The sequence below is a fragment of the Malania oleifera genome, chromosome 2 (assembly GCF_029873635.1).
Source record: "Malania oleifera isolate guangnan ecotype guangnan chromosome 2, ASM2987363v1, whole genome shotgun sequence".
NCBI classification, from domain to species: Eukaryota; Viridiplantae; Streptophyta; class Magnoliopsida; order Santalales; family Ximeniaceae; genus Malania; species Malania oleifera.
This window is the reverse complement of record NC_080418.1, coordinates 7,272,398-7,294,935: the sequence shown is the minus strand read 5'-3', so window position 1 is coordinate 7,294,935 and position 22,538 is coordinate 7,272,398. Positions and strand designations below refer to the sequence as shown.

Sequence of the window (22,538 nt, the reverse complement as noted above, 5' to 3'; positions counted from 1 at the left end):
CATAATTTTTATGCAGACAAAAGTCCCCAAGGATAGGGAAGATTACCCGCCCATACAAGTAGCTTCCCTCTGCTCTGGTACTAAAAACTACCTACCAGAGCACTCACCTTACTCAGTAAGCCCTCAGGTGAAGTATTACCTCGCCGCCAGTACACACATCTTTATTATTTTAAAGACGAAGGTTTCCGATGATCGGGATGTCTACCCGCCCATACAAGTAGCATTCCTTTGCACTAATACCAAGAAACTACCTAGCAGAGCACTCGCCTTTCTCAGCAAGCCCCCGGTGGTATGTTTACCTCGTCGCATGCGCACACATGCATTCACAATATGCTATACCATTATTTTTATGCTATAATTAAATTCACATGCGCACAACACATCCACACAGGAATCATGCATCTCATACTTCATCTTCTAATGTCCTCAGTACATGGCTCACACAGAGCAACTACATACATGTCAGTACGTGGCCCACACAGGCACCTACGTACTTCTTATCTACATGTGGCCCACACAGGTACCACTACCCACACAGGGTACATAACATGGCCCACACAGGCGCCATTATCCTTACAGGATATAACGTGGCCCACACAGGTACCACTACCCATACAGGGTATATAACATGGCCCACACAGGCACCATTATCCACACAGGATACAACGTGGCCTACACAGGCACCACTATTCACCAGTATCCAATCCCCATGACCTACCCATCATACATCAGTAGAACAAGCTCCTCGACCTACCAATGTCCTACCCCATATAAATAACAATACGACGAGCTCCTCGACCTGCCAACGTCACATCATGATTTATATCTAGGCAATATAACAACCTCCTCATGTCAACGTTATATTGAGATGCATATGAATAATCACACCAGTTAGTTCACACAGACGCATCAATGCATTTCCACACAGGAATCCAACAGATCAATTCATTTCCTACACAGTATCCAAACAGATCAATACATTTTCACATAGGAGTCAAACATAACAATTTATTCATCATGTCATAATCATTCCAAACATCCCCACATGCAAACCCAAATATCACAGTGATTCATATTCAATTTATTAGGAAAAATTGTTCTCGTGACACACAGTTTTAATATCATAAGCAATTATCCCAAAATATAACTTTAAACTAAAATCATCATTTTTTCAATAATCAGACTATTCTGAAAATCATATAGATAAATAATAAATTTCGTATGCTCGTAAATAACTGGTTCACTTTAATAAAATACTGATATAATTTTATTCCCCCTTACCTGATTCCCTGAATCACACCTGCAAAGCTCCCAAAATTATACCCGCAGCGCTTACCCGAACCCTGATTCAATCAAATCAACTCCAAAAAAATATTATTTTAACCTTTCCTAATTTATAATAATTAAATACCAATTAATTTCTAAACAACCCATTTATCCTAATTTTGGGCTATTTCTACAACGACCCCATGAGAATTTCGCTCCACTAGATTTGTAGAGAATCATCCCTAGATTCTCGTGATGGTATATGATCGCTCATTTGGCTTAAAATTTAGGAAAAATTGAGACAATAATGAGAATTTGGCTTACCTCAAGAGATATGCCCACGTTACTCCTACGATAAATCCACTTCGGTAGATATGTCGGTGACGAAGAATGGAGTTCGGTGGTATCTTCGGATTTCCAATTGGGCGAGAATCCACCGCAAAATCGTAGAAAGAAGAGGAGTAGAGAGCGTGAGAGAATATATATATATTTTCACTCTCTTTCTTTCTTTCCTTTCTTATCTGTGCGTGAGAAGGAACTTTTTTTGTTCTTCTTTACTTCTGTTTTGTTCCAACAGGAAAACTTAAGCACTAAGTTTTTTTTTTTTCTTTCCTTTATCCTACTTTACTTACTTTATTATATACTTATGTATATATATCCACAATCCTTAAATTTCTTAATTTAATTAATTTAATTAATAATAATTAAATAAATAATAATAATATTTTTTTAATTAATTATTTTTATTTTTTTTGGGTCATTACATCAAAGTTAAGTGCGGTTATGTTGCTTTATATATATTGGATACAGTGCAACCACACATGTGATTCTCAGTGTAGGTATTGAGATAGTTGGCTGGATATTGGAGTGGCCACTAGTGGATTAATGGACTAGGTGGTACCAGTCGGACTATAGTAAATTGCATAACCCATAGGCCAAGGAGTAATGTGTTGGCAACTGTTATTATTGTATCTAATTTGGATAGTGTTCTAAATATGCATATTTATGATTTGAAAATTAAAATGGGCAAAATCATGGGTTTGAGTACCGGGTGGAGAGATCGTACAGTGTATGGGCCTGTACCCTACTCTAACCTCGGGGACTCGCTTGTTATGATGCTAAACCATCTATCATAGGATTTATGTCTATATATCTCCTATATTACAGTATTGAGAATATTCCTTATATGTATTTGTTTTTAATTGAAATAAAGGCATGTGGTCACACACTGATGTAATATCTTCTACCTGACTGAGAAGTGTCTCACTCCAACATACAACCTTTGTTTCAGGTCATACAGGGCGTCAGTCCTAGTTTCTAGAGGAACCTGAAAGGGTTGTTTTTTCTTTAGCTTACGTAAGTTATTTTGTATATGCTATAGATTAGTTCGGAATGTTTTTAGGGTTGTAAGAACTGATTATGTTTTAAGTATGGATGTATGTAATTGAAGATACAGTTAGAAAACTCTAGTATGTCTTTTAGATTCCCATATGGATGTTTTTGTTTTCCGCTATGCATGAAATTGCAGATCAGTATGAAACACCCATATGTCCCTATTTAGGGCGAGTCGTATATGTATGTTATCAGGGACAAGTGTAATATACAGGTGTAGTAGCACTCTGGGGCCGGATAACAAGCTGGGGCATTATATTTGGTATCAGAGCGTTAACTAGCCAAAAGTGTGATATGGTTCACATTGCCTGGTTATGGAAATGCTTGGGGCTTAGGTTGATAGGTTCTGTAGATTAGATTTTACTAAAGTTTAGGATATGGATGAAACATTTGAGTTTTGCTTTGACCGTCTGTTTAAGGATGGAAAGTGGTGCTGAACGCTAACTGAGTCCCCAATGCCTCCTATAAACTCCTCTAGAACCGTGATGTAAAACGTGAATCACGGTCCGAGACTATGGATACTGGCACTTCATGGGGTCGAACAATCTCCTGTATGTAAATCTATGTGTTCATAGGGTAGCTATTCTTAATAGGCAGAAAGTGGGCTATCTTCGTCAACCTATCAACTATTACCTAGATGACATTCTGACCATGCGGTGCCGGCGGTAGCCCCATAACAAAATCCATGGATACGTGGTCCCACTTCCATTCAGGAATGAAAAGTAAATGCAACTGCCCTGCCGGCCTCTGGTGCTCAGCCTTAACCTGTTGACACGTCAAACACTGCTGCACAAATTCTGCTATCTCCCTTTTCATGCCACTCCACCAGAAATACTCCCGCAGATCCCTATATATTTTCGTGCTGCCAGAATGGACAGTGTATAGAGATCTGTGTGCCTCTTCTAAAATCGTCCTCCTGATACTATCATTTGTAGGCACATATAATCTAGTGCGAAATCTCAGAGTCCCATCGTCAGAAATGCTGAATTCTTCTCCCTGACCATCTTGTATTCTGGCTAGCACCTCCACTAACTCTGGATCATCCTTCTGAGCAGCTTTAATCCTTTCATAAAGTGTAGGCTGCACAGTTAGACTAGCAATAAGCGCTTGAGGATCATCTTCCACTAGCTCCACACCGAGTCTTTCCAAGTCCATATGAATTGGGTGCTGAATTGCTACTACTAACTACGCTGTATCCCCTGACTTATGGCTCAAAGCATCAGCCACCACATTTAGTTTACTTGGCTGGTAATCGATGGTACAGTTGTAATCCTTGATGAGTTCTAACCACCTCCTTTGTCGCACATTTAACTCTTTCTGCGTAAAGAAATACTTTAGACTTTTGTGGTCAGAGAATATTTCACATTTCTCACCATATAAGTAATGTCTCCAGATCTTCAGTGCATGTACAACCACAACCAATTCTAGATCGTGAGTAGGGTAGTTCTTTTCATATTCTTTTAACTGTCTGGATGCATATGTTATTACCCTACCATGATGCATCAGTACACAACCGAGCCCTTTCAAAGACGCATCACTATAAATCACATACCCATCACCTCCTGATGGAATTGTCAGAACTGGCATAGTGACGAGCCACTGCTTTAATTCTTGGAAGCTCTGCTCACATTCTTCATCCCACACAAACCTGGCATTCTTCTTGATCAAATGCGTGAGAGGTCCTGATAAAGCTAAAAACCCCTCAACGAATCGTCGGTAATAACCTGCCAGTCCTAAGAAACTCCTGACTTCCTGCACATTCCTCAGCCTGGCCCAATTTAGCACTGCATCGATCTTGCTGGGATCCACTGAAATACCGTCCCATGAGATCACGTGGCCTAAAAATGCAACCTTCTCAAGCCAGAACTCACACTTACTAAACTTGGCGTAAAGCTTCTCCTCCCTGAGTGTCTGCAGAACCTACCTCAAATGCACCTCATGATCCTAAAAACTCCTCGAGTACACCAGTATATCATCAATGAAAACTACTACAAACTAAGTTAAATACTGGTGAAAAGCTCTATTCATCAAGTCCATGAACACAGCTGGGGCATACGTTAGACTAAACGGCATAACGAGGAACTCGTAGTGCCCATACGTGGTCCTGAAGGCTGTCTTCGCGACGTCCTCTACTTTCACTCTTACTTGATGATACCCTGATCTGAGGTCAATTTTGAAATACACCCGTGTACCCTGTACCCTAGAGCTGATCAAACAGATCGTCGATACAGGGTAGATGATATTCATTCTTAATAGTAACCTTGTTTATCTCCCTGTAATTAATACACATCCTTATGGACCCATCTTTCTTCTTTACGAATAACACTGGAGCTCCCCATGGCGATACACTGGGTCGTATAAACCCCTTATTCAACAAATCCTACAACTGTTCCTTTAATTCTCCCAATTCAGCTAGAGCCATACGATAGAGACTCTTAAAAATTGACGCAGTCCCTGGAGGTAAATCTATAGGAAAATCCACCTCGCGCATATGAGGCATTCCAGGTAACTCCTCTGGAAAAACATCTGGAAATTCTCGTACTGCTGGAGTGCTATCAATCTTCAACTCATTTTCAGATACTTCTTTCACAAATGCTATAAACCCCTGACCTTCATCCAAGAGTAATCTGCCCGCCTGCACGGCTGACACCAACTGCGTTGGAACATGTACCCATGAACTAACGAATCTTAATTCTTGCTCACTAGGGGGTCTGAAAACTACTTCTTTCTAATGACAGTCAATATTGGCATGATTGGCAGCCAACCAGTCCATACCCAATATTATATCAAACCTACACATATCAAATACAATCAAATCAGCTGGTAACACTTTTCCCTGAATTTCTATCGGATAGCCTCTAAGTATTCTCTGACATCTGATCACTGACCTTGATGGTGTAGCTACTAACAGCGCTATATCTAATGACTGGGTCTCACTCTCAGATAATTTAACATAAGATGTAGAGATGAAAGAATGAGTAGCATCCGAGTCGAATAAAATAATAACTAGATATGATAAAATAGTAAATGTATCTGTCACCACATCCACAACAGCCTCTGCATCACCCGGCATCAAAGCGTATACTCCCGTTGGGGCCACATTCCTTTGTTGGCCACCACGAGGCGCCTGATATCCTCCCCGAGCTACCTGATATCCTCCCCGATAGGGCGTAGGAGCTGGGTCCTGATCTAGCTGACCTAGGCATTCACGTACCATGTGGCCGGGTCTCCCACAGTGATAACATACACCTCTACCTACCCGGCACTTCCCCAAATGATGTCTCTCACACGTCTGATATACCGGGTAAGTCGGCGTACCCTGATTCCCACGGGGTCCTGTCGTCAGCCGCTGATCTCTTCTATCTTGACCTCCTCTCCATGGAGCCCTATTGGAGCCAGTCTGAAAACTCTGAGGTGCAGGCCTTTTCCTTTGACTCTGAGCTGTTAAACCCCTTTGAATACCACTCTTAATGATCGCAACTTTATCTACAACCTCTGTGAATGTCTGAGCCCTGAAACCAATCACTTGCTCAAACAAGTTCTACCTCAGTCCCTCTTCAAACTTCCTTGCCTTTTTCTCTTCATCAGGTGCTAGATGCGGAGCAAAATACGACAACTCGATAAACCGAGCCACGTACTGGGATACGGTCATCTGCCCCTGTACTAGATGCATAAACTCTGCTACCTTAGTGCTTCGAATGATAGTAGGGAAATACCACTCGAAGAACAATCGATCCCACATCACTGGTATTGGAACCAGCCTCGGCTTCTCTATCAGTCGCGTTGATCTCCTCCAACGCTTCGCCTCCCCTGTCAACTTAAATGCTGCAAATACTACCTTCTGCTCATTCGTACAAGGAAGCATAGCCAACGTCTTTTCAATGTCCTGGACCCAATTCTTAGCTACAATCAGGTCATCTCCTCCAGCAAAGGATGGGGGTTTCATCCGCGTAAACTTCTCGATCGAACAGCCACGCTCCCCAGAGCTCTAGGCCATCTCAGCCATCACCTGCTAAGTGACACTACACAGTACAACATCTGTATTTCCTCTACCTATGCTGGAAGGTCCCGACCTATCCTCCCCAACATTCATGTCACTGCTTCCTAGGTCTATTTTGAAAACAAGAAATACATTTAAGCACTTTATCTCCTATACAGACCTATCATGTACCAACTCAAAATTAATTACCTTCCCTGACCTTAACTCAATATCCAGTTCTGTCACCTAGACACACGACCCAACAATAGTTTACTATGGTTTTCCTGAAATCGTCACCCTAGGAAAAACACATAAACCACCACGAAAATCCTATATCTAGACAACCGAACAAACCTCAAATCCTTTTCTTATACTCTGGTATTGCTTCTGCTGCACTCTAAAGTCTACAGAACCTGGCAATCTAGGCTCTGATTCCAAATTGTAATGACCTACTATTTAACTGGGGTTTTTTTATATTTTATACTATAACATTTAAAATACTCTAATACCAAATTATAACGACCTGCTATTTAACTGGGTTTTTCTTTTTCGTTTTTTCTATACTGTAACATTTAAAATGCTCTAATACCATACTGGATTAAACCCAATCATCAATCTAAGCAGCGAGAAGCAGAAATCAAATAAACATAACCATAGGTAATTATATACAATACCAGAGTGCTAAATTGTTTCCCAAAATATACATATATAACTGTTCCCCAGAAATATCCTCAACTAAAATAGGACTATACAAAAATACTCCCAAAAATACTCATTCTAAAATCAGGACAATACTGAAGCCCTTCTATCTGCGAGCCTAATCTGCTCGCCTACCTGGATCACCTGAAAAATGTTAAAGTAATTGGGATGAACCAACGCTCAGTAAGACGAAATATGCTATTACTAGTGTGTGACAAATGAGTTATAATATTATGAAAATATGTTTCTATAAAATCATGTATAATTGGATCTGTAAATATAGTACAAGTAATAGAAACCACCACCATTTCCATGTTGATTAACATATCAGTATTTGAGGTTACTATTTAAAATATTTCTAATGTACATAAGTATATTCTTTATTTCTATAAATTTGTTTATACATAATAATAACTGAAAATTTCCCTGTAGATACTGTGTGTTATGATTTAACCCCTCATGACAGGGTTGTGCGGCCCGTAGGCGGGATCTACTATAGCTGGCTGATGAGGGTAAACCACTATACTCTCTCGGTCTGATCTGCCCTCCTCAACCCATATCTGATGGGGAGCCTGTCAACGTCAGGGCACTATACGATTGACCTACTACCATGTATTATCTGAATAGGTGGTTGCACTCTGTAAACTATATGTAGTTACGATATCGTGCTTTGTAACTGTATGGTCTAACAAGGTCTGATACTATATAATACATCTCTGTATACAATTATTTGATTTACCATGATTCTGAAATAATTGTGTTTACCATGACAATGAAATAAACTGTAACTGTGTCAACTGTATTTTTGAACTGAACTATAATTTGTAAGTCATGGTACTGGAAACTGTATAATCATGGTACTGAAAACTGTATAATCATGATATTCTGTAATTACTATAAAACATAACCACTGATTGTTTATTCTGTAAAACATATCCTAAAAATACTGTAAAACATGTTTCTTTACTCAAGCCATATAGTAATTTTAAGCATATTATACATAAATGATAAACTGTATAAATTTCTATCGTGAATAATCATCTAATAAAAACATATAGTTTATATTGAACATAGTAAAATTGTCTAGAATAGCATATTTCCCTTACGTGATTCCTGTTAAAATCCCCGTACTGAGACGAATCCTACACCCGCAGGGTTTCCTACTTGACACCCTGAAAATAATTTTCGCTAGAACAAAATGTCACTATTTCTTGGCCTACATCATTTTCTACAACTGTCAGAAGGCCAAAAACTAAATAAAAGACCTTACCCTAGTTTTGGGATGAATTTCAACTTTGTCCTACTGACGATCCGCTCCAGCAGACTTGCAGAGAACTCCACCAGGAGCGTCGTGCTGGCCTCAGATCGTCGATCTAACGATTGACGGGGCCGAATTTGAAGGAAGAAGAGGGAGGATCCGTAGGGGTAGAGAGAGAGAGAGAGGGTTTACAGCAAATTTATGCAATTAAAATAAGTTTAGGGCTATTTATATTGCGGGATTCGTCGACAAGCCACGTCACCTCGTTGACGAGTCCTATAGAAAGTTCGTTGACAAACCTGCACCTTCGTCGATGAATTTCAGACTTCTCAAAAATTATTCTCGGTATCTTCTCGTTGATGAGACCGGACCTCGTCGACAAGGTCCTGAAGAACCCTCATCGACGAACCCCTGTATTCGTCGACGAGGCCTGAAAATTTCTTGAAATTATTATTATCTCCAAAGTGCGATGAAGCGTTTGTCGACGAAGTCTACTGCCTCTTTTGGTTCTTGTTTCCATTTTCCTCCCTCTTTATTATTAAAATACTATTATTCTTCGGGTCACTACATGACTCCTCAATAGTTTATAAAAGTTGTTGTCGAACTTTTCTTCCAATTAGCCCATGATGTGTGGGTCTGCCTCGTTATGGGCCTTTTGTTGCCCACTCTTAATCATAGGGCAAGCTTGCAAGTTTGTGAGACTTTTGGCCTATTGTTACTAGTGGGCCTAATTTTGGGTAGCAACTTTATGGAGTTAGACATGCACTTCAATTAGCAGGGTCAATCAACACATATCAAGCAAGTCATAAGAATGAAACAAAAAAAGGGAAAAGTCCAACAAAATCTTCAAGTTTTCTAAGTATGACATTATGCTCCTCAAAGTCTAACGATTAAAAATAAAAAAAAAAAAAAAAAAAAACTCATAAAACAACTTTTCATAAAGATAGAAAATTAATAAATATAATTAGAGAAAAATATATCTTAAAGTAAAAATTTTGAAATCAAATATTTAATGAAATTAATATTGAGTTAGTTCATAAGCTACCAACAAACTAGTGAACGAGGCAATAAACGAACTAATAAATGAGGCAGGTTATGAGCTGTTAAATAAGCTAGCTCGCGAGCTTAACAAGTCAAGTATAAATCAATTTGAGCTCGATTTGTCACTTGATTAGTTGATGAGCTCAAAATTTGAAATTGAGTTCAACTTATTTAATTTAATAAAAGAGCTTAAGCGAGCCATTATTGATTGGAGTACTAAGCAGCTTATGGGTGGCTAGACTCATTTACAGTCCTATGCAAAACTCAAGAAGACTTTTGTGATACCCCGTGGAAAAAAGGTTTAAAATGATTAGATGTTATTACCCATATCAATAAAGTGCATAGTTCTTTTCGAGAGCTTTTCCTCAAGAACTCCACTGTTAAGTGTGTTTGGCTTGGAGTGATCTTGGGATGAGTGATCTTTTGGGAAGTTTTCTCAGGAAGTGTGTGAGTGAGGATAAAACACACCGAAAAGGACACGTGTTAGTCTGTGGGACCAATCATTAGTCTGATAAGGCCTGCCCCTATTGTTTGGTCCAGGTGGAGGAAGACAGACGCAGTGCTCTCTTGCGGACCCAGGTTGAGGCATTACAAAATGGTATTAGAGCGATTACCTAGCCAGAAGTGTGATGAGATTCACATCGCTTGGGTTTGGGAATATGTGGGTTCGCAACGAGGACGTTGCGTTCTAAAAGTGGGGGAGAATGTGATACCCCGTGGAAGAAAGGTTTAAAAAGATTAGATGTTATTACCTATATCAACAATGTACACATTTCTTTTCGGGAGTCTTCCCATAAGAACTCCATGGTTAAGCGTGTCTGACTTGGAGTAATCTTGGGATGAGTGACCTTTTGGGAAGTTTTCTCAGGAAGTGTGTGAGTGAGGACAAAACACACTGAAAAAGACATGTGTTGGTCTGTGGGACCGGTCATTAGTCCTATAAGGCTTGCTTCTTATTGTCTGGTCTAGGTGGAGGAGGAGAGATGCAGTGCTCCCTGACAGACTTAGGTTGGGGAGTTACAACTTTCATTTTCCAATGTGGGAAATGGGAATCATGGGAATTGAGAGTTATTGGGAAAATACTTGCATGCTTGTTGTAAAAAAATGGTGCATTTTATTATATTCTTGTGTAGGTTCCTAGTGCTCTTGCTGAGGGACAAAAGACAAAAGCTCCAAAGGAATCAAGTGAGTCTGTTAGTTGTTATTGTGCATTTTTTTTTCTTGTTTTTTGTTTTTTCGCTTGGCTTGTTATTGGCATTGTTGTTATGGAGATATTGAACTTGAACGCAACAAAATCACTGTAAACTACGGTGTCAATAGGCAGAACATTGAAAATGTTGTATGTTGGGGAGACGTTGTCCCATATCGAGAAACCAAATAAAACTTGGCTCCTCTACAATTGATAAAAGTTGCTGCAGAACTTTTCTTCCGATTAGCACATGATGCGTAGGCCTACCTTGTTATGGGCCTTTTGCTCCCCACTCTTAGTTATAGTGTAATGCCTTGACCTGGGTCTGTCAGGAAGCACTGCGTCTCTCCTCCTCCACCTAGACCAGACAATAGGGGGTGGGCCTTATCAGACTAATGACTGGCCCCATAAACCAACACATATTCTTTTCAGTGTGTTTTGTCCTCACTCACACACTTCCTGAGAAAACTTCCTAAGTGGTCACTGATTACGCACCGAAACTGCGTAATTGGATGTTTAACCCGAGCTTTACGGTTTATATTTTTAATTAAATATCTAAAATTATCCAATATTTTAATAAAATGCCAAAATCATCATTCTTGAACTTTATTGCATTATTTATGAAGTTTTGGTAATTTTTTGTCGCAGGAAAATTCCTAGAAATCAAAACCGACACCTGTTCGTATTTAATGCATAACTTTTCCGTCCGAGCTCCGATCGAGACGATTCAAATTTTTGGAGAAAGAGGAAGGATTATCTACAACTTTTGTGTTTTGAGTTTTATGAGATACGGGCTCCAAAAGAGTCAGATTTGCGATGAACATAGAATGAAAAAAATGAAAAAATATAGCAATTCGGGTTTCCTATTCGGGTCTAGGGCTTTCCCCCCTATCCTATTTAACCCTTCTCTTTCTCTTCCTGCGTAGGCAGCCCCCATGGCTCCCCATTCTCCTTTTTTCCTTCTTCTTCGTCTTCTTCTTTAGTTTGTTTTTTTTGTTCTTTTCAATTCTGCTTCTCTCCCCTTGTCTCTCTTCCTTCCCTTTGTCTTTCCTCCCTCACTCTCCCCCTTTCCTCTGTTTCTCTTGGCCTCCTCTGCCCTCTTGCAGTATGGCCAGCCTCCTCCACCATCTTCAGCAGTCTCCAAGCACAGCAGAACACTAGCCGACTCCATAGCAGGACCACCAAAGCGCAGCAGCAACTTCTCCAGCGCAGCAGCAACTTCACGGCTCCGTGGATTTGTTTCTCTCTCTCTCTTTTCCTTTCTTTCTTTCTTTTATTTACTTTTCTTTGAATCTTGGAATATTGAAGAAATTTTAGTTTTTTTTAATGTTATTGGAGTTTTCTTTCTTTTTGTTTAAGTTGAGTAATGTTGAGTATTTCATTATTGTTAAATTAATCTCTTTGTTTATCTAATTGATAGTTATTTTAATTTAGCATTCTTAATTAAATTCAGATATATATATATATATATATATATATTTTTGTCGAAATTCGATTTAGTTAGGGTCTATGATTAGTAAAGGTTGTGTTTTTATTGTGTTCCGTTATTGTTTACGTTTTTTAAATTTTCGTTGAATTCATGTTTGCATTTACATTGTGAGTCTTGATTTGATCTCTTAATTGTGCTAAAGGTTCGATTTTTAGTAGGTTCGGTTTTTTTTTAGTATGTGTCTAGTTTAGTTTCCATTGTGTGTTTTTAATTCCATGTTCTAGGTTGCCATTTTTAATTAACGCGTGTCCCAGTGTTTCCTTAAGTAGACTAGGGTTTTCATTATTGTTATTTTAATTCCATTTTTAAGGTTTCCATTTTTAGTTAGTATGATCTAGTGTTTCCTTAAGTAGACTAGAGTTTTCATTATTGTTATTTAATTTAGTGCGTGCTAGTTTTAGGACTTTAATTTGCATGTATTTAATTTGTTAAATTAGGTCTCCACAATTTTGAAAATCCCGAATCTGAATTGAGTTCAGTACCTTTTTAATTTCGATTGGAAGAACGTAAATTTTGAGATTAAAACGCATTCTCTGAGGAGACGATCTAGCCCTTGGGCTTAATATTATACGACATAACTCCTATACTTGGGATAGCTTCCAAGCTGCTCATTTTTCGAGTGAGTCAGTCACCCATCCCAAGATTGCTCCAAGTCAAGCACGCTTAACTATGGAGTTCTTATGAGAAGGCTCCCCAAAAGAAAGGTGCACCTTATTGATATGGGTAGTAACATCTAATCTTTTAAGTATTTCATCTATGGGGTATCACATTCTCCCCCACTTATAGAACGCAACGTCCTCATTACGAACCTACATTTCCAAACTCAGGCGATGTGAATCTCATCACACTTCCGGCTGGGTGTTGGCTCTGATACCATTTGTAACGCCCCAACCTGGGTCTGTCAAGGAGCACTACATTTCTCCTCCTCCACCTGGATCAAACAACAGGGGGTAGACCTTATCAGACTAATGACTGGCCCCACAAACCAACAGGTATCATTTTTAGTGTGTTTTGTCCTCACTCACACACTTCCTGAAAAAACTTCCCAGGTGATCACCCATCCCAAGATTGCTCCAAGTCAAGCATGCTCCAAGTCAAGCATGCTTAACTATAGAGTTCTTATGAGAAAGCTCTTGAAAAGAAAGGTGCACCTTATTGATATAGGTAGTAACATCTAATCTTTTAAGTTTTTCATTGAAGGAGTATCACACATAGGATAAGCCCGCATGTTTGTTAGACTTTTGGCAATGGGCCTAATTTTTATTGACCTACTTTAGTTATCTTGTTTTAAGCCCAACAAATAGGCTTGAATGAGGGTTTTAAAAAATTAAATAATAAATATTAAATTAATTTTTTTTTTTGATTTAGACCAAGTCGACCTCAAATAATTAATTAAATTTTGCGTCAAGCGCGAGCTTGTTTGATTAAAATGTGTCCAAGCTTAAGCTTATCTACTTTTTTTCAAGTTAAGCTTAAACATATATTGGGGTTCAGCTTAGTTCACTCATTTGCAGCCGTACTTGAAAGATACTTTTCTAGATTAGGAGTAAAGAACATTTGATGAGAGAAAATTTACTTTTGTTATAAGGGTTACTTTCTCTTATCAATTTGAGCTATTAAGCCCTTTGGGGGAAGCCTAAAAAATATATATCAAGAGACTGATAAGGGATAAAAAAAAAATACAAATACGACACATGTTATAAGATTGTATACATATATTAAAAAATACGTCCTAAAGCTTACGACACCCATTAGGGAATTATACTATAAGGTCATATAATGTGGGTTATTTAATTGGTCACAAGTAATATCAATATGTAACTTCAACCAATACATTTTCTATAAGTTAAAATTTTTTCCTTTAAGGTCTGTTCGAGTCAATGATTTTACTTAAGAAAAAAAAAGAGAAAAGGAAAATAAGGAGAAAGTCATTTTCCCATACATTTTCCTTGTCTATTAAACATTATCAAAAATGAAAGTTTGTTTTAATATTATTAAAAATTAAGAAAATTTAAATACTAATAATATGTAAAATCAATTTTTTTTTAATTTATAAATTTGATATATTTATTTATTTATTTTCACTTTTCTCAATAACTAAACATGAAAATATAGGTTCCTTAATATTTTTCTTTCTTTTTCTCAATATTGTTTGGAAATTAGTTCCTCTTCCATATGTTTGGTTTGAAATGTCACGAAAGTATTTTTTCCAACGTAATTGAGCGAATAGAGGAGAACATAAAAGGAAAAATATAAATAATCGTTTTATGATATTACCTTATCCACAAAACAAGGCAATGAAAGTATATAAAGTTAAAATTTATTTTTCATTAAGAAGCTTTTGTTTTGTTCCGGAGTATAATTGTTTTATTGCAAGGTGAGTTGGTTTTAAGAGAGACGGGGGGAAGTTCCTCTGTTCGATACATTTAGCGGTGACTATTTCCGCCAGTAAAAGCTCAGAGAGAGAGAGAGCGGCAAACCAAGCCCCGCTGCAGCTGTCGGCTCTCCAATGTTTTTTAACTGTTGAGAGTGAAAGCAGTCAGCTCGTCCCCTCTCTTCAACGCTTCAGGATCTTCTCTCCCAGCGAATGCACCAGCCATGGAAACCCTAGGTCTTCAACACACTCTCTTTCCCCCAAACCCCCGTCTCTCGCCACCATTCTCCGCTACTTCCCGTTGCGCAAAACCCTCAAGTTTAAGTTTAAGCTCAACCTCGAGCCTTGCCTCCCGCCTAATCTCTCTCTCCCACTCCACTCCCACCTCCCGTGCTGGCGCCCTCACATGCTCCGCGCTGTCCTCCACCTCATTAGGTTCGTACATTTGTCTCACGCATTTAATTCTTTTATAGAATCTGCAATTTTTTTTTTTTGTTTTTTTTTTTCGTAATCAGTTTATGTGATTTGTAATCGCTGTGATCAATGTATTCAGTCGATCATTCGGCGAAGTTTCTGGAAGCTTCGAAGAACGGGAATTTGATCCCGCTTTACCGATGTATATTCTCTGATCACCTGACGCCGGTTCTCGCGTACCGATGTTTGGTCAAGGAAGATGATAGAGAAGCTCCAAGCTTTCTTTTTGAGTCGGTTGAGCCTGGTCTCCAGGTTTCTAGTGTCGTAAGCTCTTTATATCTCTACTCCAGTGCAATGGTTTTTCCGACATGTTGTACTTGTTTGGGAGCTTAGAGTTCGATTGGCATTGCGCATAATTTGTTAAAATTCAACATAATTTTTTCTACATTTTGTTCAAGTCCATACGAGTTCAAATTAAATGCCCGAAACACATGCTTTCGGTTTTATGAAATTTGGGCCTATCTGGCTTATTGTTTGGTTTATTATGATGCAGGGGCGGTATAGTGTGATTGGAGCTCAACCAAGTATGGAAATTGTAGCGAAGGAAAATTTGGTTACCATAATGGACCACGAAAAAGGGCAGAGGACAGAGGAAATTGTGGAGGATCCCATGACCGTTCCTCGGAGAATTATGGAGAAATGGAAACCTCAACTTATTGATGATCTTCCTGAAGCATTTTGTGGTAAGTAAAAACAAATTTTGGGTCATAACTCGTAATGCATTTGGTTAATTATTCATAGGTTCTTATTAGAGAGAATCTATTCGGAACAATAGGAAGAGAGAGAGAGAGAGAGAGAGAGAGAGAGAACTTGGCACCTTCTTTGTGTGTGTTTGAGTGAACAGAAATTTTCACTTCGTAGTTGACACATGCACTATTTAAAAAATTTTCTGGTCTAGATTGAATGATATACTGATTTCTTGTTCAGGTGGATGGGTTGGCTATTTCTCATATGATACAGTGCGCTATGTAGAGAAGAAAAAGCTGCCATTTTCGAGTGCCCCTCTGGATGACAGAAACCTTCCTGATGTTCATCTAGGCTTGTATGATGATGTTATTGTGTTTGATCATGTGGAGAAGGTTTCTTGACCTATGAACCATTTATTTATCCAGAGCAATATTTAATTTAGATAGTTTATTGTCATGCGCTCTATGTTTTTTTTTTTTGGATGTTTTAGAAATACTCAAGAAAAAGCAAAAAGTTTGACACATCAAGAATGAGCAGGCCATACTTCAAAATATATATTATATTTGAAGAATAACCTGAAAAAATAAAATGCATCCATGTCAAGATTTAAGAACAAATTACAGTGTATGCCATTTTTTTTGGACTCTATGGCTTGAGAAGAATTCAAGAATTTTAAGGATCAGAAGATGTGACTTCTCTGATTTTGCTTTGGGAGAGAGTTTCTTTGCTTGCTTCTTTTCAGTGCATTCTTTTGGGGCTTTCAGGGGGGTGGGGAGAGGATTTCCATGGTCCAATCTTCAAAGGGATTGGAAGGCAGCATTATTGTAATTATTTATTTTTGCCTTATCTTCCATTTATTGTTTATTTTAGTATTTAATGTAATTTTTGTTATCTAAAAAAAATAGATATAAGAACAGATGCATGTAATTATTTTGCTACTTTGCTGTGAATGTCGCAAGGAATTGATTGGATTCTTTTGTTAAATTTGTTTGGCATCAGAAAGCATACGTGATTCACTGGGTGCAATTAGATCAGTATTCTTCCGCTGGGGAGGCATATAATGATGGAATGAAGCGATTGGAGAAGTTGGTGTCTAGAGTACATGATATAATTACGTGAGTATTCTTTCTTTTTTTGAGTTGCCATTTTTATACCTATATCACTTGCATGTGTGCGCGTATTTTATTGCCTCAATTTAGGGAAATTCTACTTTATTGACACTGATTTATATCTTGATCTCAGTCCAAGACTGGCTGCAGGTTCCATAAAATTATCTACTCGCCTTTTTGGGCCTTCATTGGAGAAGTCAAGCATGACAAGTGAAGCATACAAGAAGGCAGTGTTGCAGGCAAAAGAACATATCCTGGCAGGGGATATTTTCCAGATTGTATTAAGTCAGCGATTTGAGCGGCGAACGTTTGCTGACCCATTTGAAGTTTACAGAGCATTGAGAATTGTTAATCCAAGTCCATACATGACATATTTACAAGTCTGCCCACTCTTCTGTGAAACCTTTTGTTTGAGGAGTTACATTGTAAGTAACTATATTTCATAGTTGTTTTTCTCATGATCAGGCTAGAGGGTGTATTCTGGTTGCTTCAAGTCCAGAAATTCTTACACGCGTGAAGAAGGTAAAACTATTCAGTTACTTAGGGAGTTGTCAATTGATTGTTGTGCTTCTCCTTCTTCTTCTGTCCAACTATTTCATTGGTTTATACTGACAAAGTCATATTATTGTCATTTTCGTTAGTGGGCACTAACATGTTTGAGCACTATTGGATTCTTGCCACAGAAAAAGATTGTCAATCGACCCCTTGCTGGAACCGTTAGAAGGGGAAAAACACCTAAAGAAGATCTCATGTTGGAGAAGGAGCTTCTTAATGATGAAAAGCAATGTGCAGAGCACGTTATGCTCGTTGATTTGGGAAGGAATGATGTTGGAAAGGTTTATATTCTAACTTTCTAATTCATGTTTACGTTTTTTCTACAACAACAACAACAACAATAAACCAAGCTTTAACTCCCCCTAGGTGGGGTCAGCTACATGATTTCTTTTCTGCCAATTTATGCGATAATGGATAATTTCTTTTAATAAATTCAGGGTTATTAAATCCTTACTCACTATCTCATTTGAAATTATTTTAAGTCTATCCCTACCCCTTCTATTGTCCTTCATAGAACTTGCTCACTCCTCCTTGCTAGCACACTATTTGTCCTACGTTGCAGATGCCTAAATCAGTTGAGTCGCCCCTGCCTTATCTCATCTATTACAGGAGTTATGCCTAATTTACCAAGAATATGTTTATTCCTTAGTTTATTTAGTTTATTTTTTAATGTCATACCAATCATCCACCTTAGCATTCTCATCTTAGTGTTTTTTACCTTTTGGATATCTTGTTTCTTAGTTGCTCAACATTTTGATCCATATCGGTAAGAATTTATATCATAGTGATTTGACAAGTTTTACATTGGTTGTCAGTTACTTAATCCAACTCCCCTTTATCTGGGCTTGGGACCGATTGTGTGTGAAAATATTAGAACATTTGAGTGCATCACAGGCTGAGTTATGTTCAACTTTTTTTCTATTATCTGCAAAAGATAATTTTACAGTTGACTAATTTTTATCTACAATTGACAAATAATTTGATGGTTTTCTTATGGGAAATTTTTTCCTGATTTTTTTGGGTAATCTTATTCTTCAGTGGATGAAATATGTTACACAAGAATATATTGAGTTGTCCTTTTGTTTTTTGCTCTTTTTTGTAGCTGGACTTTTTGTTTTATTTGTTTCCCTCTTTTTGGGGCCGGGGGGTTGAGGAGGGGTTAGTTTGCAACTCTGATATGGTTGCTTTGTTGTCATATTTTTCTGTTTTTGAAAATATTTAAAGTTCAGTGTACCTGCATTTTTCCTTAATGAGTTGGGACATATGGTGTTGGTTCTTCAAACCAATAAATAATACAAGTGTTGTTTCTGCACTGCCTTAAGATGTGATGACTATTGTACTAACGGTGCACTGTTAAATAGGTGACCAGTTTCTTCTTTCTTAAGTTACTTGAGCAAGAGCGATAAAATGCAGTTGGATATGACAGATGGTTATGTGTAGGAACAAGGATCAATATGTATGACCTACTTCTGCTGAAAGATGTTATCACAAGAGCATTATCAGTTTTGTTTATCTTGATAGATCCTATTGTGGGAGTCAACATTTATCGTGTTATGAGTTGATGGATTCTATTCAAAGATTCAACCCATATATTTCTATATACTCATGCGTGCACACAGCTACGCACTTATGTTTTAGCACTTAAAAGCAGTTTTCTTATGACTTCCTTTCAATGATTATATATCATGGCCATTATCCTGTACCTAACATAAACTGTTCATGCAGGTCTCAAAACCTGGTTCTGTTCAGGTTGAAAAGCTCATGAATGTTGAGCGCTACTCCCATGTCATGCACATCAGCTCTACTGTAAGTCTGTCTTTCTGCAGTTGATGAATGGCTGTGTTATGACTTGAGCAAATTTATGCTGGATGTGTTCTGTCACATTGATATGCATATTACCTAATGATTCTGCTTGTGGATAAGAATGGAATTTGTAAATATTTTTATACAGCGAGATTGAATTTCTTTCCTTCCTTTTAGCTTATGTAGCATACTAACATTATAAGTTTTGATAATAGTCTTTGAATCAATGTATGATGGAAAAACATGATGGAAAAACATAGTGTCCTATTGTACTTGTAGCACCTCAGCGCATATAGTGACAAATCTCAACTACTTCGCAGGTCACAGGAGAATTACTTGATGATTTGAGTAGCTGGGATGCTCTGCGTGCTGCGCTGCCTGTTGGAACAGTTAGTGGAGCACCAAAGGTTTTCAGCCATCCATCTCTTCTAAGTTGATTACTTTATGTCCTCTTAATTTGCAGCTCCTTCCCATTTCTTCTCTCGAAGGATTCTTTATCCTTCCTCTCAACTCCTCGTTTCTAATTGAAGCTTGTAATAAAAAAAATGCCTCGAGTACAATCTGGAAATTGTAACAAGGATTACGGTCTTCTTTCACACTTGGCGCATGCAGTTAGCATGTATTGACATACATTGTCACCATTTCCTGGTGTCCATCCCCATCTGAACTACTGTTGCAAAGTTGCAAAGTCCTGCTGCTCTAATCTACTACTATTCTTGGATGTGTAGCAGTAGTATAACTGTAAAGAGTGAAAATGTCAGTTTTGAGGGTGTGACTTCAGCTTTGCTATCAGCTAATGGAAAACTGGCTTGTTTCAGGGTTTTGGCTTGCTAAGATATATGAAATTTGTTTTACAAGCTTCATCTGCTCCTCCCATATTCATATGTTCTTGTGATTTTAGCATTTTCCTTTTGTTGGGAAGTAGTTCTAATGAGATTGACTGATATATATGTGAAACATTTATATAAGTTTTGGGTGCCTGCTTTTTTTTTTTTCTTTCTTTTGATCAGTAAAGAGAAATTAAATTAAAAAGAGGCATCAAGGGGATGCCACCCTAGTACAAGGAAAACAACAGGAGAAAAACATCCCTTACTGAAAAGTGTCGAGAAAATTAAGGATTACAAAGTGGTCCCTTCATGATTTCATAAACATGCAATTTGCTGACTGTTTCACATAATTATATCAACAACACCTGTAATAGGTGAGGAATGAAAATGATTAGAGAAATAATTTTATTTAATTACCATCTTTGGTTAATTAGTTAGGAAATTGAAATTATTTTGGGTTTATTTTACATTTCCTTATTTAGTTCTCAGAGGAGTGGGTTTCTGATGGCCTTACTGTGCCCTTCTGGGGACATTATTTCAACCTTAATTTCTTTTACTCTTTTATAATTCATTCCTTTTATTTCATTTTTGTTTTTAACAACCAGCCTATCTGAGGATGAGTTTAACCTTCCTTTTTTTGGATTAACTCCTCTTTTTAAAAAGCTGCATATTACATGTTTAATTAGCTATTTTAGCCTTAAAAATCTAGCTTTTAGTTTTTTTACAAAGCTTTTAAAAGTTATTGATTTGGAGCTTTTAAAAGCTAAAAACTGGTTTGTTCTATTCCATGGGCATTCTTAAATTTTTTTAATATTACAAATTTATCTATGCATTATATATGTTTCCCAAAATGACATCCATTTGGGTCATTTTAAACATTTTAGTTAGCAGTTTTTTTTTTTGTTTTGTTTTTTCGGATAAAGCAAACAATTTTTCAAAACAATTGAATGGACTCCTTTTCATCAGTTAGTTTTTAAAAATAATGTTTCATCCACAAGGGGGCCGAAGTAAGGCTAGGAGAAATTCAAAAGTTTTTAGCATTCTTACCTGCCTAACCACCTTATTTGCTTTTGATGGCAGACCATTGGAAGTTTACTTCATGTTGCTTGCTCACACTTTTAACTGCAGGATGACAAACTAGTTGAGACTTTGATATTGATCTATTATTTTGGAATAGTATTCTAGTGTATTGATGCTGGTCTATTTGTCATGTATAATTATTGATCTAGATTCTAGCTATTAACCTGATTTTTTCACGATCTTAAATATGCTTAAAGAAGTCATGTATTAATAAAGCCAAATTGGAAGTTATTTACCAGTTTTGGCTCTGCTGCAATACAGGTGAAAGCCATGGAGTTGATTGATGAGTTGGAGGTCACAAGGCGAGGTCCATATAGTGGTGGATTTGGCGGCATTTCTTTTTCGGGTGATATGGACATTGCCCTTGCTTTGAGAACCATCGTATTCCCAACTGGAACTCGTTATGACACAATGTACTCATACAAGGACGTGAATAAGCGCCGAGAATGGCTTGCCCACCTTCAAGCTGGGGCTGGTATTGTAGCCGATAGTGATCCTGGCGATGAGCAGCGGGAGTGTGAGAACAAAGCTGCTGCTCTTGCCCGTGCCATTGACCTTGCCGAGTCATCATTTGTTGACAAATGATGTGAGAGGTGTCTGTTTTGATGTTGCTTATTTTATTTTTCTTATGAAGTTAAATTATCAACTGGCTGTTGATTAAGTAGCCTTTATTTTTGTGGGGGTCGAAGACCAAGAAGAGTGATCGAGGAATATTTTCTTGTGGATGGGTGGGCATTTTGGAATGTGCGGAACCGAGCTTGAAAGTTTTGGGCAATGGATTGGTGTAGATGCTGTTTTGAGTATTAAAGAATTTGCATTTGAGTTGAGGTTGGTCTTGTTAGTTCACATGATTTTGATGTGCTGTATAAAAGTGGGTTTGAACTTTGTCCAATAGCTCATGTCTTTTGGCCTGCACCTTTTGATTTATTTCGTTTGTACCGATTATATTCTTTTACCATACATTGATTTCGATCAATGCAAAGCTATCAGTGTTCTGTCCAACTTGTGCAATACTGTTCAGATACTGTTCATTTTTCGATCTGGATAAAAAATATTTCCCATTAGGAATTAGGATGAAATGTAAAGAAGGAAATGGAATGATGGTGAGGAAGTGAGTGATGCCCAAGGGAATGGGAGTTAAAAAGGAAAAAGAAAAAATAAAAAATAGATGGTGTTGCTGGTGGATTCATGGAAAGGAAATATTTTCATAGTTAGCAGTGTGCTTAAAACAACAGTAAATATATTTTCTTAATGCTTTGAGGTGCTTGCACATATTTTTTCTTCTTATTAGTGGAAATTAAATGAGATATTGAAAA

At 37.7% G+C, this 22,538-nt stretch overlaps 1 protein-coding gene across 2 annotated transcripts; it reads left to right on the top strand.

Moving 5' to 3' along the window:
* Window positions 1-14,694: 14,694 nt before the first annotated feature.
* On the top strand, window positions 14,695-22,224 carry LOC131149241 (anthranilate synthase alpha subunit 2, chloroplastic-like). 2 transcript variants are annotated; one of them, XM_058099514.1, is made up of 12 exons: window positions 14,701-15,122; window positions 15,241-15,425; window positions 15,655-15,844; window positions 16,089-16,240; window positions 16,848-16,963; window positions 17,091-17,337; window positions 17,423-17,479; window positions 17,641-17,793; window positions 19,238-19,318; window positions 19,636-19,722; window positions 21,484-21,815; window positions 21,912-22,224. In XM_058099514.1, exons 1-11 carry the CDS (start codon window positions 14,912-14,914, stop codon window positions 21,805-21,807), a joined length of 1,803 nt encoding a protein of 600 aa, XP_057955497.1. In that variant the 5' UTR covers window positions 14,701-14,911; the 3' UTR covers window positions 21,808-21,815; window positions 21,912-22,224. The 2 variants fall into 2 exon arrangements, with proteins under 2 accessions (XP_057955496.1, XP_057955497.1); XM_058099513.1 differs by having other exon boundaries at window positions 14,695-15,122; window positions 21,484-22,224.
* The last annotated feature ends 314 nt before the right edge of the window (window positions 22,225-22,538 follow it).

Bases quoted from the DNA above. Each gene is read 5' to 3' on its own strand.
- LOC131149241 (XM_058099513.1), top strand. From the start codon at position 14,912: ATGGAAACCCTAGGTCTTCAACACACTCTCTTTCCCCCAAACCCCCGT. The intron at 15,123-15,240 runs GTTCGTACATTT...CAATGTATTCAG, and splicing joins GCTGTCCTCCACCTCATTAG to TCGATCATTCGGCGAAGTTT. The intron at 15,426-15,654 runs GTAAGCTCTTTA...ATTATGATGCAG, and splicing joins GTCTCCAGGTTTCTAGTGTC to GGGCGGTATAGTGTGATTGG.